At 59.0% G+C, this 17954-nt stretch overlaps 2 protein-coding genes across 11 annotated transcripts in view; both read left to right on the plus strand.

The window, feature by feature from the left end:
* Nucleotides 1-5606, plus strand: part of LOC613282 (beta-galactosidase-1-like protein 2) — a 34365-nt gene extending 28759 nt beyond the window's left edge. For all 3 annotated transcript variants that reach the window (XM_024975950.2, XM_024975947.2, XM_024975949.2), the window contains exons 14-21: nucleotides 123-272; nucleotides 1930-1998; nucleotides 2382-2469; nucleotides 3619-3706; nucleotides 4030-4141; nucleotides 4568-4684; nucleotides 4789-4852; nucleotides 5370-5606. In XM_024975950.2, coding sequence (XP_024831718.1) covers nucleotides 123-272; nucleotides 1930-1998; nucleotides 2382-2469; nucleotides 3619-3706; nucleotides 4030-4141; nucleotides 4568-4684; nucleotides 4789-4852; nucleotides 5370-5377 — 696 coding nt within the window. In that variant the 3' untranslated portion in view covers nucleotides 5378-5606. The remainder of the gene's footprint in view (nucleotides 1-122; nucleotides 273-1929; nucleotides 1999-2381; nucleotides 2470-3618; nucleotides 3707-4029; nucleotides 4142-4567; nucleotides 4685-4788; nucleotides 4853-5369) is intronic.
* Nucleotides 5607-9915: 4309 nt separating this feature from the next.
* Nucleotides 9916-17954, plus strand: part of GLB1L3 (galactosidase beta 1 like 3) — a 32224-nt gene continuing 24185 nt past the window's right edge. For 3 of the 8 annotated variants that reach the window (XM_024975957.2, XM_024975959.2, XM_024975958.2), the window contains exons 1-4: nucleotides 9923-10088; nucleotides 13907-14020; nucleotides 14470-14601; nucleotides 14755-14967. In XM_024975957.2, the coding sequence (XP_024831725.1) occupies nucleotides 13998-14020; nucleotides 14470-14601; nucleotides 14755-14967 (368 nt within the window). In that variant the 5' untranslated portion in view covers nucleotides 9923-10088; nucleotides 13907-13997. Of the gene's footprint in view, nucleotides 10089-13906; nucleotides 14021-14469; nucleotides 14602-14754; nucleotides 14968-17954 lie in introns of all 8 variants that reach the window. The other 5 variants (XM_024975955.2, XM_024975952.2, XM_024975961.2 and 2 more) reach the window with 3 other exon arrangements.

The raw sequence follows: 17954 nt of genomic DNA on the forward strand, positions 1-17954 counted from the left end.
GCCAAGCGCCGAGCGGCTGCTGCAGACTCGTCATCGCAGGGTGATCACTTGGCCCCGTGCTCCCTGAGCTTCCTGGCCTGTGATGAGGCCCCTCAGCCTGGTTTCCACTCCTGGCTCTGCAGGAGCCCGTGAGGTCCACGGGGCCGCTCTCCATGGAACAGCTGTCCGTGAACGAAGGTAGCGGCCAGTCTGCTGGGTATATACTTTACGAGACCGTCATCACCAGAGGAGGCATCCTAAACTCGGATGGGCATGTGAAGGATCGGGGACAGGTAGCGGGCAGGGGCGGGCGGAGGGTGCCCTTCTCTGCTGCCGAGACCCCGCTGTGTGGCTGAACGTCTGAACAGCAGGCTGGCTTCTTCCTGACCTGTGGGAAACCGCCCTTGTTTCTTACCCCTGATCCCTTCAGTGAAACGCTTGGTGTTCACATGTCAGCCACTGCTCCCATGGGTCTAAGGCACCGGGTGTCCCGGCGGGCTGCCTGCCGAAGCCTGAGTGCACTTGATGCTGCTCTTGGAGGATACCTGGGAGGGGCCGCAGACGCCACCCCCCAACCCCATGCCTCGGGCAGAGGCCCCAGATGTTTCCTTGGCACGTCATGGTCGGATCTGCGCGTTTAGTTCTCGAAACACCCATCTAAGCTACCTGTTACCAACGAGGAAGCCGCAGAGACGTGCAGTGACCTTGCCCAGAAAACAGGGGCGCTGGGCGCTGGGTGCCCTCCTGCTCACTCTGTGCAGGGGCTGTTTCAGGCTCTTCCTGCACATTGTGGTCCCGTCATCCCAAGATCTGTGTCCCCCTGCACTCATCGTGAGCTCTTAGCCACAGACCCTCATTCCCTGCTGTTTGCTGAATGCGTGTCTTCACTTGGATGTACGTTCCTGTGACTTCTCAGACTCAACACGTCCAAACCCGTCGTGAGCTCCTTAGAGGAACGGCAGCCCCAGCCCCGCACCCAAGCTGTGGCCACCCCACCGAGCCCAGGCTTCTCCCTCACCTTGTCTCCCTGGTGGAGCCGCGTCACTTGGCTGCTCTTTGCAAACCCAGGTCGTCGCGCACAGTCTTAGAATTCTGCGGCACAGCCATCAGACCCTGTTCCTGACCTTCCTGTCTCAGAGGGCTCACTGTGTCCCCATCTCGTGGGGCCCCCTGAGTTCCTTCCCCAGGGCGAGTCCCGTCCTGACTGCCCCCTCCCAGGCCCTCCCCACCGCTCTCCCGTCGTGGTCCTGGGTCTGGGAACAGCTCCTCCCACCTGCGGGCGCAGGGCGGGCTGTGTCCTCCTCAAACCTGGGCTGGGACTGTGTGTGCACTGCGGCTGCCACTCCTGCAGGATAAGCTTTAGTCACTCAGCCGTGCTCACTCCAGCAGTGACTGTCGAGCCTGTAGTTCTCATCTTGGGACCCTAGTACGCGTAAATGTGAATCCTTAGTTCTGCGTACTATGGACATTTTGGATACTCGTGGATTTTGATTTTTACAGTCTCCTAGTCAGACTCCTTTTGGAAAGTTGTGACCTAACTCAGACCCTCTGCGGTGCCCTTTGTGTGCCCTTCTCTGTCCTGTGGGGCTCGAGCAGCCTTGCGGGGGCGTCAGGGGCGGACAGAGCATGGTGGGCAGTGGGGGGGGGGGTGGGGACACAGTCACAGCGTCTCTGCCCTGGAGCCCCTGCCGGCCCTTCGTAGGCATGTGCATCGTGGTGTCCGTCATGGTGCCCGCCACCCTCCGCCCCCCTCCCCAGTGCCCATGGCCCCCGTAGGTGCTCAGGGCTCTCCTCACACCCCTGGGCCCATCCGCCTTCAGGGTTCCTCTCTGTGGACCGGTGTCAGCGTGTCGCCTTCCCAGAGGCAGACTTAGTCCTCCCCTGGGGCCCTGGTGCCTCACCCCTCCTGCCTTGTCCACACCCCACAGTCTTCCCCGCTCTCTTTGGCAGGTGTTTTTGGATGACAAGTACATAGGAGTCCTGGATGACACGCATCAGAAGCTGACTCTTCCCAGCGACGTACATACCCCATGGTTCCAGCCCCCTGGGGCCCTGGGCTCGCCCCTCACAGAGGCTGCGCAGGGCTAAGCTGTGCGCTTCTCCTGGGGCGGCAGGATGGTCCCACCCTGGGTGTTTGCTGCTCAGAAAGCCCTGGGTTGAGCACCAGCCTCAGAAGTGTCTCCAGTAGAATGTTCAAGGACTTTCATTTCTCGACAGGCCCAGTATGGGAGGAGGGTGGAGGAGGAGCTGCAGGGTTTGCCTGGCCCAGAACTGAGGTCTAGGGTGCCAAGCACCACCCTCTGACAGCCCCCAGTTTCCGAGATCGTCCCAGTCTTGGGGGGGCCCCAGTGGTCTCCAGAAGAGGCCTGAGCGGCTCCCTCCAGCTGGTGTGTGTTGGGCAGCATTACAAGGAGTTCCTGACGCTGCGGATCCTGGTGGAGAACCAAGGCCGGCTTGCCTCCGGGACCAGCATGAACCAGGAGAGGAAAGGTGGGCCCAGGACCACGGGCCGCCAGGGCAACCTGGGGTACTTCCCTGGCCCACGCAGCCATGGCCCGGGTCATGGTTTGGAGGCGGCGGGGGCTCCCGGTCAGTGAGAGGCCCAGCCTGGGAGCACGACGGAATGGGCTTCAAGGGGAGGAGGGCCATGTCCTGCCCCAGGCTCCCCCTAAGGTGCTCTCCCAGCACTGAGCACGTGCACTGCCCTGCCTCTTCCGGGAGGAGGCTGCAGAAAGGCCCTCGGAGAGCAGAGTGGGCCGAGTGCTGCCCTGGGAGCACTGATGGTCCCTCCCTGGGGCCCATGCCTGTGTCCTGGCCTCCTCCAGCCTCCCCATCCTCCCTGGCCTCCTCCCCATCCTCCTCTGGCCTCCTCCATCCTCCCCAGCCTCCTCTGTCCTCCCCATCCTCCCTGGCCTCCTCCATCTTCCCCTGGTCTCCTCCATCCTCCCCGGCCTCCTCTGTCCTCCCCATCCTCCCTGGCCTCCTCCGTCCTCCCCTGGCCTCCTCTATCCTCCCTTGACCTCCTCCGTCCTCTCCATCCTCCCTGACCTCCTCCGTCCTCTCCATCCTCCCTGACCTCCTCCGTCCTCTCCATCCTCCCCTGGCCTCCTCCATCCTCCCCGGCCTCCTCTGTCCTCCCCATCCTCCTTGGCCTCCTCCGTCCTCCCCGGCCTCCTCTGTCCTCCCCATCCTCCCTGGCCTCCTCCGTCCTCCCCTGGCCTCCTCTAGCCTCCCTTGACCTCCTCCGTCCTCTCCATCCTCCCTGGCCTCCTCTGTCCTCCCCATCCTCCCTGGCCTCCTCCATCTTCCCCTGGTCTCCTCCATCCTCCTTGGCCGCCTCTGTCCTCCCCATCCTCCCTGGCCTCCTCCGTTCTCCCCTGGCCTCCTCTGTCCTCCCTGGCCTCCTCCGTCCTCCCCATCCTCCCTGACCTCCTCTGTCCTCCCCATCCTCTCTGGCCTCTGTCCTCCCCTGGCCTCCTCCATCCTCCTCCATCCTCCCCATCCTCCCCTGGCCTTCTCTGTCCTCCCTGGCCTCCTCCATCCTCCCCATCCTCCCTGGCCTCCTCCATCCTCCTTCAGGGGTTCGGGGCACTTCGCTGCAGCTTCCCTGCCTCGGTGTCCTCTCTCCCTCTTCTGCAGGTCTCACTGGAAACATTTATCTGAACGGTTCTCCACTGAGAAAATTTAAAATCTACAGCCTGGAGATGCAGAATAAATTCATACAGAGGTGGGTGCCCGACCACTGGCTCTAGGTGCCCGATCGCAGATGGGGAGACCAGGGGCCAGCCAGCTGGACCTGTTTGTGTTCACACAAGAGGCAGAGACCCAGAACACTGAAGGAAGTGACCCCAAGTCTCCTAGTTGTCCAGGGCAGAGTGGTCACTGCCCCACTCTGCAGCTCTGGTCTGCTGTTTCATTGCTGCGTTGTGGACCCCAAATGGGCCATGGGAGGGGACACTGGGCTCAGCAGAGAGGAGACAGCCCTCCGAAGGCACAGCTGACATGCTGTGAAGGAGCGTGTAACCTGTCCACTGGGCTGACTCTCCCTAGGAAACTTCCCAACATCTGGAAGCCCAGCTTTCTCCACACTGTGGGCCCTGCGTTCTTCCTTGCCCTCCTGAGAGTCGGCAGTCAACCCAAGGACACCTTCATGAGCCTGCAGGTGAGTGGTGGTCTTCCTGGCTGTGTCCCCAGCCAAGCTTCCGTCCCAGGAGACCGCCACCCCACGGCCATCCGGGGGGCTGCCCCTTCCCGGTGTTGACTCAGGGCGGGGAGGGAGGCCAAGGAAACGTGCCCAAGCTGCCTGCTGCCCTGTGTCCTGGGGCGGGGGGGGGGGGTGGGGGGGGTGGGAAACGGCAGTGGGGACACGGCAGTACCTGTCCCTGAGGTGGGTGCGCATGGAAGGCGAGTGGGACCAGGGCCTCCCTCCTGGGGGCCCGGAGCGGGAGCCAGGGCCGAGGGTAGTAGCGCAGTCTCCAGGTCACTGCCCCCCGAGGGCCGCAGCTGGGCCTGCGCGCTGAGTGTGGCCGTGGCCGCACTCTGCGTCCGGTGTGTGTGTGTCTTGCAACTCTGCTTCAATGTCTTCCAGGGCTGGACGAAAGGAGTGGTCTTCATCAACGGACAGAACCTGGGGCGCTACTGGAACGTCGGGCCCCAGGAAACGCTTTACGTGCCGGGACCCTGGCTCAAGCCCGGGTTAAATGAGGTGACCTCCCGCTCTGCACCTCTCCCCGCCCGGGGCCGTGCTCGCCCCACACCACCCGGCCTCGGCCGAGCGTGTGTCTCAGGGGCACCCTTGCCTCTCCGCAGATCATCGTGTTTGAGGAGTTCAAGTCCACCCTGCTGATCTACTTCACCAACACCTCCCAACTGGGTAAGCGGCTTCCTCCCCGTAAGCAGCTCCGGCAGCTCCCCGCCTCCCGAGGCGTCTGCGCGCGCTTCCCGGGTCCCGGTCACGCACCACCCCTGCCGGCCTCTCCGAGGTTCTCATGGAGGTTCTCACGGCCGCGTCTGCTGTGTCTCCTGCTGCCGTGGCCCCTGGGTCCTTCCTGGCGGTCACCGGGCGGGGGATGCGCGGCCCAGCCAGGACCGCCGAGCTGACCCCGCCCGCCTTGCTGCTTCGGTGGGACAGTGCGAAGCCGCCTCCTCCTGAGGGCCTGTGAGGCGGGCTGCTTCCTCCACCCCCTCCCCCAGGGTGGGGCGGGGCCAAGGGAGACCACGCCCCTCCTCCTCAGGGTACTGAGAGCTAAGTCACACCGGCTGCCCCTCCTCCTCAGGGTACTGAGAGCTAAGTCACACCACCCGCCTCCTCGGGGTACTGAGAGCTAAGTCACACCCCCCTCCTCAGGGTACTGAGAGCTAAGTCACACCGCCCACCCCCTCCTCCTCAGGGTACTGAGACTGACGTTAACCGAGGCGTGGCTGAGCTGAGCCGTCTCAGAGCCCTGAGTGCCTGCTAGTCCTCCAGGCCCACCCAGTCACCGGGACCACCCCAGAAGCTCCGTGAGGCCTAATCTTGCGCCGGGTCTGCCGTCTGCTTCCCCACCAGCCAGCCCGTTCCTCCTTTGGCATAAGTCAGCTTCCCTGTTACAGCAGCACAATAAACACAGCTAACTGACTAAAGCTAACCCTCGGTCACGCTTCTGTAATAAAAGCAGTTGACCCCTGAGGACAGTGGTGAAGAGATGCTCGGCACACTTGACCCCACAAATGTGAATCTGAAACAAAAGGTGTCTTCCCAAGAAATCCAGTAAAATATGAACACTAAGTGAGGGATTGGCAGGCAGTTCATGCATGTTTTATATTTTCAGTGTTAAGAAAGGCTTTTCCTTTGACTCCCCAAGTCTCATTCCATGCATCATTGCTTTTCCACATTCCTGTGGAAACCTTGCTTTCTGGAGACTCAAGACTCCAAGTGGCCTGGTCCCGAGCCCCTCCCCCACCCCGCCCCCGCCCGTCCCCCGGCCCCCCTCCCACTCCACGCTCCTCCCCCGGCCCCTGGCGTCCAGCGCCCGTGGATTCCTCTCCTGCCCGGGGTTGCCCTGGGGCGCACGCCCTGCTCTGAGACACAGTGGGGAGCACCAGGGCCATCTCCACAGTTGTGTGGGGCAGCCTGGTGCCCCGGCAGAGCAGGCCTGCAGATTCCAGTGCAGACGGGCCCTGGGAAAAGGGGGTCCCCACGAGGTGCGTGGGCACCGTGCGGCGGGTGGCTGAGGAGTTCTGAGCCATGGACCAAGTGGCCACGGTTGGGCCAGGTGGGGGGGCTACACTTGCCGCCCCAGTCGACCAGAGTCAGGGTCGCAAGTGCTCGGCCTGCACCCCCGCCCTGTGTCCAGGCAGCGGCCCGGTGCGGACCAGGCCTCCTGCCGCCCAAGGCTGCCCTCATCGCCCATGCTCTCGGGAAGTGCAGGCGTGAGACCCCCACGAGACGGTCAGACGTGCCGCTCCCGCCGCTCTCCCTGCCGTGGGCACCCCCCGAGGTGTACAGCACAGACCCCCAGAGGGCCCCGGTGGGCGCTAGGCCGCACCCCCATAATGCAGGCGCCTCCCAGGTCCTCCGGCGTTGCTGGACCGAGGCCGTCCCCCAGCCCCAGCCCTTCGCGTGCACAACCTCAGCCCGCACAGCCCTCCTCCCGGCCTCGTGGCTGCAGGGTGAGCGCCCTGTGCCTCCCAGGCTGTCGGGTTGCAGGCTTGGCGTCTGCTCACCGGGTGCCAGGAGCACCCCACCCCCGGGGTGACAGCCGGTGGACACCGCCATCGTTGTCGGTCCCGCTTCCCTCGTCACGGGCCCTTCCGGGCACAGTGGCCGCGCTCTGGCCTGCCGAGACCTCTCCCCAAGCCTGGGACCTGCAGGAAGATACCTTTGGGCCCCTTCAGTGCTGTTTCCCCCCATAACGAGGGCAGCGCCTTACACGGAAAACCGCTGACTTGTGAACAAAACACACGAGCAGCCGTCCTCTGCCCGTGTGAGTCGTAGGGTCGGCGGGCGGCTTTCTTGGATTGTTGGGTCTTTGGGATCCCTCTCAGAGTTAGGCGTGGCGGAGTCACTGCAGCGAGCACAACGGAGTGGCGTCCAACATTCCCACCTAGATTGTGCCGGAAACCTCGGCAAGGGGACTGGACGCTGCTTGTACCTCAGGGGGCCTGGTTTCCGGACCTCCGGGGCAGGCCGGGAGGCGGGCCCTGGCAGGAGAATGCATCTCCAGGGCACGTTCACAGGGGGCTGCCTGCCCCAGCCCCTGCCAGACAAGCCCGTGGGGAAGGAGGGGAGACCCCTCTGCAACTTGAGAAGCTCAGCCGGTTTCTATCAGTGGGAGCCCTTCCCCTGGCTCCCCGCTTTGAAACAAGTTTACCTACTCGGATGCAGACCGATGCAGACTGCAGATGGACTTGCGCTCATTTCCGAGGCCCGCCTGGGGGAAGAGAACTCTCATCAGCTTGGGGGCAGGCCGAGGGCTCGGCGCGCGTGACCCGTGGGACCTGCGTCCTTCGGGGAGGCCCGGGTCTCCACGCCGGCCCGTGACTGCCCTTGCGGGTGCACAGGGTGACAGCAGGCTCCCCGCCTCCCAAAGCCCCGCTGGTGGCTTGGCCGCGGTCCCCAGTGCGCCCACGGCCCCGCGGGAGCAGGACCCCTGTGTGGCTGCCTGCCGACACTAAAGAGACCTTGGAACTGGGCTGAGAGCGCACGGTGTTCCGGGGACAGGGATGGTGGGTCTGTTTGTCCCCCAGCCGTCGAGCACCGCCCTCTGAAATCACATTCATGTTTGTTCCCCGGGGTGAGCAGACAGCTCTGCCCAGAGCAGCAGAGGGCAGAGAGCAAACTCGTCGGGGACCCGGGACAGACCGCCGGCTTCCGGGAGCTGCTGGATGTGTCTGGATTCCGTCACGGCCGTGTGCAAAGGGTCCCTCAGCTTAAAGCAGGGCGTTTCCTCATGTTATGCTGTTCCTGAAACCCGTGGAAAGGAAGAGGGAACCGGGACCTTCTGGGAAGGAGGGATAATGTCCAACAACGGGCCCAGGCGTGTCCAGAGCCAGCAGAGCATCTGTTGCTGCTGACCGTGAAGGCAGGGGCTCTTCACCACTGGTGTGCAGCAGGTCACCCGTGGAGCCGACAGGACACACAGCTGGCCACGCTTTCACGGTAACTCGGACTTTACACACCAGCATGCCGGATGTAAACACCAAAACCCAAGAACCATCTCAGGCCCTAGGGCACAGGTCAGCCTTGGAATCATCTAGGGTGTTTTGATAGGCATGCAGCATCATAGAGGTGTGAAGTTTTAAAAAAATTGTAAATATCTGTTGCTTAATTAATTTAAAAACAATAAACCCACTATCAGCCAGCTAGCTAGACAGATGCCAACTCTCAACGGACTCCTGCAACCAGAAGCCTTGGAAGTCATCCCGAAGAGACTAGACCGATTTCACAGAATTACTATTTCCGGCCACCTCAGGGCCTGCTGGGGCTTCCCTGGTGGCTCAGGTGGTCAAGAACCCGCCTGCAGTGCAGGAGACCCAAGTTCAATCCCTGGGTAGGGAAGATCCCCTGGAGAAGGAAATGGCAACCCACTCCAGTATTCTTGATGGGAGAATCCCATGGACAGAGGAGTCTGGCAGGTTACAGTCCTTGGGGTCCCAAAGAGTCAGGTATGACTCAACGATTAACATTTCCACTTCGGGGCCTGTTGCACTCTGGCCATGCACTCCTCTGGTCATTGTCCCCATGAGTTCAGATGTGAAGACTGTCTTTTTTCTGAGAGACAGGTGAGGAAAGTCATGAGTATCTGATCCAGCATTCTCATCCTGATAAAGGTCCTCTTGTAATCAAATTTCAATGTTATGAGAGAAATTCCAAAGAGTTCCATCATGACATGAAAATGATGCCTCCTGCTATGAGCTCTCCCAGGCTGCAAAGACCAGCATCACTTCACACACAGCGGGCTTTCTGCCCACTCTCAGATTATTAATACCTTTGCCTAAGATATCACTGGGGCTTCACTGGTGGCTCAGTGGTAAAGAACCCATCTGCCAATGCAGGAGACCTGAGTTCAGTCCCTGGGTCGGGAAGATCCCCTGAAGAAGGAAATGGTGACCCACTCCAGTATTCTGGCCTGGAGAATCCCATGGACAGAGGAGCCTGGAGGGCTACAGTCCGTGGGGTCATAAAGAGTTGGACACGACTGAGCAACCGAGCACACACACATGCGGGAAATTACTGGGCTGGGGTCTTGCCTATGAGACTTAGCACCTGAAAAGATGCCTGGTTCACAGGGGAAACAGCTCAAGTGGAGGTGGGCGGGCCCACTGGGGCGTCGTGGCTGTGCTGCCAGCCTTCACAGCGGGCTGACCCCCCAGGCTGCTCCTGCCGAAGAGCACAGACTGGCACACTTACCCAGCCCAGGGGACCGGCACTGCATCTCACCCACCCGCCACTGAAGGCCTTGGCTGGTGCTTTGGCAGAGCCAAGACACCTGGAACGCCTTGGACGCTGACTGCCTTGGGCAGCCCCAGCCATCCTTGTTGGCCCTGGAGGTGCCTTGTAATGACAGTATAGCGACTGTGGAGCTCACTGCTCTGGAAAACAGGTAGGTGGGTGGAGCATACGCACACAGGTAGGTAGACTGGTGCAGCCCCGGGGGGACCATCAGTCCCAGGCGGTTGAGCAAACGAAGGCAGAGGATGGAAGGTGGGAGGAGGCCGATGGGGACTGAGAAATGCTCCCTCCTCCAGAACGTCTGGGCCAGACAGCCCCAGGCAGCCTCCACCAACGTCCCAGGCGGTGACGCATCAGGAGAACTCCTCATCATGTCCACGTGTCCCAGACCAGACGCCTGACCCTCGGCGGGATCACTGTCCTGCACATCAGTCGGACAGGTGGGCAGAGCTGGCACGATGGGTGAGCCCCGGGGCCTGGCAGTGCCCTGACCCTGGGGACTGGGTGGCCCGCAGGCTCCGGCCGCCTCGCCTTGGAGGGCTGAGCACAGACGGCCTCCGCGCATCCTGTCAGTTCAGCTCAGCTGAGAGCCAGCCGAGCTTTTCCTGAGACGGTCACTTCTTCGAACGGGGAACCTCCGTACGTGGATGCGGAGCTGCTTCCGACCCGGGGCCCTGTAAGTACACGGGTCCTGCCGGGTTAGGCAGGAGCGCACACTGGCCCCCTGGCTGAAGCCCCAGGGTGATCAGCGTTTGGGGGGTTGTGTAAATTTGCTACTTCCTCTTGTAAGTTTGTTCCCTTTAACCCGTACTGTGCATCGGTACCGAATGGCCCACGTGGTGTGTGCTACCGCCCTCTACAGGGCTTGGGCGGTAAAGCACACACAGCACAGCCACGTGTAGAGGGCGCACGCACGGACAACATAACACCACACACGTGGACTCACTCACGGAGCTGGACGTGCACACGCAGGTTTCCACCTGTGAAAACCCAAAGCTGGAAGGTGCGTCGGTCGGGGACTTACAGTCTAATACAGAAAAACAGTGCAGGAATCCCCTGCGGGCCAGCGCAACAGGGAGGTCACGGCCGGCGGCCCCCACCCCACCCCGGGCCCAAGCCGCCCCCCCCCATCCCCCCCTAGAGGCTGCGACCGGGCCGTCACCCCTTCCGACCCAAGGCCCGGGGCTCCGCCCTTTCTCCACGGCTCTCTCCTTCGTTAGAGGCCGAGGCCCTCCCCGCAGCCGTTCCAAGCGGCCTCCCCTTGAGTATGATCCACGCGCTTCCGTCTGTCAGGGGTCCTGATCTCTGGGCTGCTGGGCTGCTTCCTCTTGCTTTTGAGTTTAGTTCTCTACTTAGCTGCTGAACGTGGAGTCTGTCCTCGATTATTCTCATTGCTTGGCTCAGGGGACAAGATTGAAGGATCTGTCCATTTGGCCTCTTGAAACTAGAGCCCTATGAACGTTCCAGGAACAAAGCTAACACTTGCACGCGTACAATCCCTTACCCGTAATCTCTACGCCCACAGAACACTAACGCCTGAAGTGTCTTCTAAAATTATTTGGCAGCAAAGCTTGACCAGTGTGAGTGAATCTGGAAACAAAACCTCTCAGGCATTGACCTGACTCATTTTAACCATTTTTATGTACCGCCTCCCCCGCCTTTGTTTTAAGAATCGTCTTGTACTTTGGTTTTGGCTGTGCTGGGCCTTTGCTGCTGCTCGCGGGCTTTCCTCTGGTTGCAGGGAGCAGCGTCTGCCCCTAGCTGTGGGGCCCTGGCTTCTCTTGGTGCGAAGCACGGGCTCGAGGTGCTTGCGCTCCAGGACGTGGGCTTAGTTGTTCTAAGCGTGTGGCGTCTTCCTGGACCAGGGAGCCAGCCCGCGTCTCCCACACTGGCAGGCAGGTGCTCAGCCATGTCCCTGGCTGACCCCTGGCTACGCCTGTTGACCCCTCTTACTCTGAAGGTCGACGTTTCCGAGCAGGAGCGGTGCTGTATTTTCCGTGAGTGTCACAGACTTGCTCTGTTAGAGTGTCCTGTAACAGAGGGCTGTAAGGAAACCACTTCAAATTGATAAACAGTGTATACAAACCCAGCCACACTTAACATTACACTTAGTGGTAAACTGCTTGCTACCAGAAACCTGGAAACAGGTGAGGATGGTTCTCACCACTCTTACTCAGGATAGTACTGGGAACCCCAGCTGCCACAATGGGACGAGAAGAATCGATAAAAGACGTTGGAGAGATTGGAAAGAAAAAAACCATATTTGCAGATACCGTGACTTTCTATTTTAAAAGATTTTTTCCCCTCAATTTTCAGCTCTGCTTCTTCTATCCCAGATTCTTCTATTTATTTAATTATTACGTCTCGTGGGATCTTAGTTCCCTGACCAGGGATCGTACCCAGGCCCCTGGCAGTGAAAGCACCAGGTCCTGACCACTGGACCACTGGGGAATTCCCAACATAACCGCTTCTTTAGAAAGTCCCGTGGAACTGGGTTTTCAAAACAACCGTGTACAATTAATGGGAGAGAATACCAAGGTCACAAATACCAGATCTACACAAGAAGCCCGGCTGCATTTCTCTGTGCTAACAATAAGCTTGCTGAAACGGAACTTGAAAATGCCATGCCATTTAAAATAGCTCAAAAGAGGGGCTTCCCTGGGGGCTCAGTGCTAAAGAATCTGCCTACCAATGCAGAGGATCTGGGTTCAGGCCCAGGTCAGGGAAGATCCCACATGCCCTGAAGCAACTATACCCAGGAGCCAGGAGTCCTGAAGCCCGAAGGCCCCAGGGCCCATGTGCTACAAGAGAACCCACGGCAATGAGAAGTCTGCACACCACGGCCGGAGAGCAGCCCCTCGCGCTGCATCAGAGGAGAGTCTGTGCGGAACAAAGGCCCAGCAGCACCAAAAACAAACCAGTGGTTTTAAAATAGCTGCAAAGACAACGGAGCACCGAGGTGTGCAACTGAACTACACACAGGCTCTGTACGCGGAAAACACGAATTCTGATCAAAAAGTGCAAGTTGCTAGTCGTGTCCAACTCTTTTTGACCCCATGAACTATACATACAGTCCACGGAATTCTCCAAGCCAGAATACGGGAATCTCCCCAACCTGGGGATCAAACCCAGGTCTCCCGCATTGTGGGCGGATTCTTTACCATCTGAGCTATGAGGGAAGCCCTCCAAAAGTGAAAGAAGACCGAAATGAATACAGAAAAACATGTTCATAGATTTGAAGACTCAACACAGTGAAGATGCTAAATCTTACTAATGGAGGGGGAAAGTCTAATGCAATTCCCATCAAAATGTCAGCATGGCTTTTGGTAGAAATAGACAAGCTTTTTCTAAATTGTGTATGGAAAGGCACAGGCCCTAGAATAGTTTTAACAATCTTGATAAAAAAGAATACAGTTTTGTGGCTGTTAAACCAGATTTATAAAACAAGGTATATTCAAAGAAACATTGCGCTTCTGTGTTTAATGAGTGGAAAGTCAAGGCAGCCCCTAGCATCTAACCTAACAATGAGACAAAGAGGGACATTGTACAAAATTTTCAGGGAGGTCGGGTCTCAAGGATGGACATGTACCCGTGATGAGCGAGACAAGAATAACAAACATCCACAAGCTCACGGAAAACTCTAGTCTTGATTTCTATCTGGTGCCATGGGCTCTGCTCTTTCCAGTGGCAGAGGACAAGCAAAGGGCTTCAGGGAGAAAAGGCCAGAGGACTGTCTGATTTTCCAGTCTCTGAAAAGAGATTTTCATCCCGGGACTTCAAATCCAGTTGTTCCAGACAGGGCTTAGCGCGTTCAAATCTCTACCTGGACCTGCGTTTCTGGTCTCAGGAGATGTTCCCACGGTCTACCCAGCTCGCCTGGGCCGCCAGCACAGAGGCCGTCCGCCTCCTCTCTCGAAGCACCTGCTTCATCAGTCAATTACCAGAAGTTTCCATTTCACCTGGAAATTCTCCTAAAATCCCTCCGCGTCCTCGCGGAGTGTAGGGACTAGGAGAACGGCTCGGGTGCTCCTCCTGAGAACCCCGGCTCCTCGATGACCTGTTTCTCACCTCGCCTCCGCCTTGCACAAGGCAGTCTCCGCAGATCGGATACCAGGCTTGACGGTCAGCCTGCAGCCTCCGGCAGGAGACGCCGGTGCCCAGCAACGAGGCCTCCGCTGTGTCCCCGCCTTCGCTGCAGACACTGGACGGACTCTCCGTCCACCGGCGTCCCTCTGTCTCACTCTCCGTCCCCCGTGACTCTCCCCGTCTCCTGCGGCGGGTTGGGGAGACGCCTCCCCCAGGGGCGCACGTCCGGCACCCTCGCGCCAGTGGCCTCCTTGCTGAGCGTCTCCGCAGTGGACCTGGAGCCACGGGGCGCGCTGACCGCCTGCCCCGCGCGGCCGCCCTCGGGTTCTCCTCGCGCCCTTCGGTCCCGGGTGCTGCTGGAACTCAAGCTCAGGGCGATGACCCTAACCCTCCGGTTCCTCCCCGCAGCTGAGAGGCGTCTGCGTGCAGAGGCGTCCGACCCGCTGTTCCCTCCGCCTCGGCCCGGCGTCGGGGGACCTGGGCGCCTCCTTTCGCGGGGATGGGCTCCCCGCCGCGCTCCAGGTGAAGGCCCCTCATCCCGCAGCCCATGGGCCCTCCAGGCGCGGGCTTCCTGAGGCCCCCTCGCCGCTCCCCGTCCTCGGCCCGGAGCCTCCGAGGCCTCCCGCCGTCTGTCGCGGTCAGCCTGGGGCCCTCGCCCGGGGCGGGCGGCCTCGAGGGTCCCCAGACCTGCCCGGGACGGCAGTCCCCCAGCGCGGCGTCTGCCCCGGCCCGAGCCCGCCTCGGCCCAGCACCCCGGGAAGAAGGGCGGCCCGGTGCCCCTCCTGCCCTGTTCGTGGCCGCAGGCCTCTAGGAGGCAAAGTCCACAGGCATCCCTCTGCGCAGAGTGAGGCGGGCGGCGGGGCAGCACGGAGCCCCGCTCCCGCCGCCCGCCCGCCGGGGCGCTCCCGGGTCCCTCCGGCGCCTGCCCCGCCTGCCTGCCGGGGTCACGGGCGGTTTCCTTGTCCTTTCAGCCCCCGTCTCTCCTGGAGAAGAGTCCTGTGCGTCCTTTTCCTGCCATTTGTCTCATCGGGTTTTGCTCCTCCGGCGAAATACAGAAATAACTTCATATTCGAACGCAGAAAGCTGCCTCCAAACCCGCGCAGGTCTGCCTGAGCGGGGCGGTGGGGAGGGCGGAGGCCCCTTCTCCTTCCTGGGCTGAAACGCTGCAGCGCCGGAGTCCGGAGCGCCTTCTCTCCGGGCGGGGCCCCGAAGCCTCGCTCTGCCCGCCCCCACCTCTTCCCCTGGGCCCCCAACAGGTTTGACTGGTCGCACCTGACGCCCCGCGAGCTGAAGAACCGCTCTCAGGGGATACAGACTGAGGAGCGAGCCGGGCGCAACCCCTACTTCACGCTGGAGGGCCACGAGTTCCTCATCCTCGGGGGCTCCGTACACTACTTCCGGGTGCCGCGGGCCTCCTGGAGAGACCGGCTGCTCAAGCTGCGGGCCTGCGGCTTCAACACCGTCACCACGTGAGCGCGGCGCGGGGCCTCCGACGCGGGGTCCCGTGCGTGCCGTTCACGGCTCGTGCGGCTCAGCCGTCCTGCTTAGGTTGCCGGGCTGCGTCCGCGGGTGGGGCTCACGGGGAACAGGAAAGAGGCGGCTTCGCTCAGGAGCCTTCCCAGTAGGAGGGCCCCGGGCCCTGTAGGAGAGCTGCTTTGTGACAGATGCTCAAAGTAGACTTCTAGGTAAAGGCTTGTTTTTTTTAAACACCAAAACCATTTTGCATCGGGGTATGGCTGATTAACAACGCTGTGATACTTTCCGTGAAGGGACTCGGCCATACGTATCCGTGTGTCCATTCTCCCCCGAACTCTCCTCCCGTCCAGGCTGCTGCAGGACAGTCGGCAGAGTTCCCTGTACTGTACAGCAGGTCCCTGTTGGTTATCCATTCTAAATACAGCAGTTTGTATGTGACCTTCAAAGTCCTCAACTATCCCTTCCCCTCTAAATGCATGTTGTTTTAACAACAATTTTTATGTCTATGAGATGAGCGCTTAGAGGAATGAGTGTGCGTGCTCAGTCGCTCACTCGTGTCCCACTCTTGCGACCCCATGGACTGTAGCCCACCAGGCTCCTCTGTCCATGGGATTCTCCAGGCAAGAATCCTGGAGAGGGCTGCCATTTCCTTCTCCAGGGGATCTTCCCAACCCAGGGAAGTTTGCCTCTTAAGATCGCATATTAGAAAAAGGCCTGTCTTAGTGCCAGCGCGTAAAAGTACCCAATGGTGGTGTCATAAAGAAATGCAAGCCCAGCTTAGTCAGCGTGGTGTTTAACCTGACTGTGTGCTGAGAGGCGATGTGGTTAAGGTGTACTGACGACGATAGGATTTCTAAGCATCTTTGTGGCCTTACGTGGTCCTGACAACTGTGGGTGTACGGTCCCTACCCTGAGGGCTCTGCCAGCCGGGTTCCAGGGTCAGTTTTGCCCAGAGACCTGCCACAGCCCTCGGGGGTTTGAGGCTGCCTCCGAGGAAGTGGAGCAGAGGTTCCTGCCTGCAATCACCTGGCTGGTGGAGAATAAACCACGTCCCAAGTAAAAGCCGTATTTGAAAGAGGAAGAGTGGCGGTCCCTTCATAAGGGACCATTTCCACAGATGTCCTGAAGCTGAGAAAAGCAGGAGCTGATGACGATGGGGTGACAGTGAGTCCAGAGGGAAAGTCTGTGGATGTGGCCGGAACGGACTCTCAGGAGCTCCAGGAACATGCGCCGAGGGTCCGGCAGGCAGGGAGGCCCTCCCGTGGAGCCCAGAGCCCCCTGCCCCAGGACACGGGCCCGTGTCCCCCACCCTGGGAAGAGGGGCCCAGGGCGGGGAGCGTCGTCGTGGCCGCGGAGGGCCTCCTGGAGGGTCAGGCAGGTCCCAGGCCCTGCAGCTCCTCAGGACTGGACTCGGCTTAGGCAGCGGGGTTACCTGCCTGGAGCTTGGCACCCCTTCCTGTGAGGTTTTGTCCTCACAAGTCCAAGTGCCCTTGGCAGGGTATTTCATCATTTTATGATGCAGATTGTAGTTTTCTGGTTTTCTTATCTCTTCAAAGTGACAGTAACCTAAATTTATTTCCTATATTATCTTCTTAAACATCATTACCCTTGACCTAAAATCTTCTAATTGTTGGAACAGGGACTAACTGAATGAGTTATTGTCGGTTATTTAGGTCAGCGATCCCTAAATAGCTATTCAACTTTATTTTTACTTATTTAATTAAAAATATCTTTTCTTGGCCGTGCTCTGCGGCATGTGGGACCTTAGTGCCCCAGCCAGGCCTGACCCTGTGCTCCCTGCATCAGAAGCCCAGTCTTAACCACTGGACCCCCAGCTCTAAACTTTATTTTTCTGTTTCTTGATGAGACATATGTCACCAGCAATTCGAAAGGTCTGTTGTTTTCATGTTCAGGCTTTGGGGTTTTGTTTGGTAACGTCAAGAAAAAGTAAGGGCTGTCCCGAGAATCTAGGACTTCGCGTATATAGAAGGAAAGAGAAACGTGGTAGCAGACACCCTGGGGTGCCGTAATTTAACGTCCACATTGGTAACTGCATTCGTTACATTCATTCCAAAAGATTTCCATCCGCTTGCGTTCCTGGGTTAAGCCTCCACCAGTCGTTTCGGATGATTCTTATACCACATTGAAGTTTGGATGAAGCAGGGACCACTGGATGTTCCCATACCTCTGACCGGTCCCAGCTGGACCCAGAGCAGAAGCCCTTTGCACCCGAGTGTCCCCACCGCCCCCTTGTGGCAGAGCTAAGCATCGCACTCACTGAGGGGCCAGGGCTGGTCAGCACCAACCTGACCAGCACAGTGGACTAGAGGCTAGGAGCAGTAAATTGATAACTGGCTCATCTCATGTGCAGATACTTTAATAACAAAGTATTGCTGAGTTCTACTGAGGTCTTCCTGCATGCACTGAAGGGATGATACGGTTTTTCTTCACTCTTCTGTTAAAGCAGTAGTATTAGTCGCTCAGTCATGTCCGACTCTATGCGACCCTGTGGACTGTAGCTTGCCAGGCTCCTCTGTCCATGGGCTTCTCCAGGCAAGAATACTGGAGTGGGTTGCCATTCCCTTCTCCAGGGATTTTCCCGATCTCCTGCAATGCAGCCAGACGCTTTAGCATCTGAGCCACCAGGGAAGTGCGTTAAAACAGTAAGTTACATTGAAAAGTTTATTTCCTGATATTTAGCGCATCCACGGCTCTGGGATGAATTCTGCTTGGTTATGAGACATGCAGCTGTGGCACACACATGCAGATTGCTGAATTAGATTTGCTAGTGTTTTATTTCAGAGATGTACCTTTATGATGGTAACTAAACTTGACTTAAAATTTTATTTCTGAATGTCTTGCTCAGTTTCTAAATCAATCTTACAATACACTTGTGACCTGACTTTATCTTCTTTTTTTATTCACTGAAAATATTTTGCAAAAGAAGTATTTTTACCTTGAATGTTTCTTAAAGTTCACT

This window comes from Bos taurus, chromosome 15 (genome assembly GCF_002263795.3).
Source record: "Bos taurus isolate L1 Dominette 01449 registration number 42190680 breed Hereford chromosome 15, ARS-UCD2.0, whole genome shotgun sequence".
Classification (NCBI taxonomy): Eukaryota; Metazoa; Chordata; class Mammalia; order Artiodactyla; family Bovidae; genus Bos; species Bos taurus.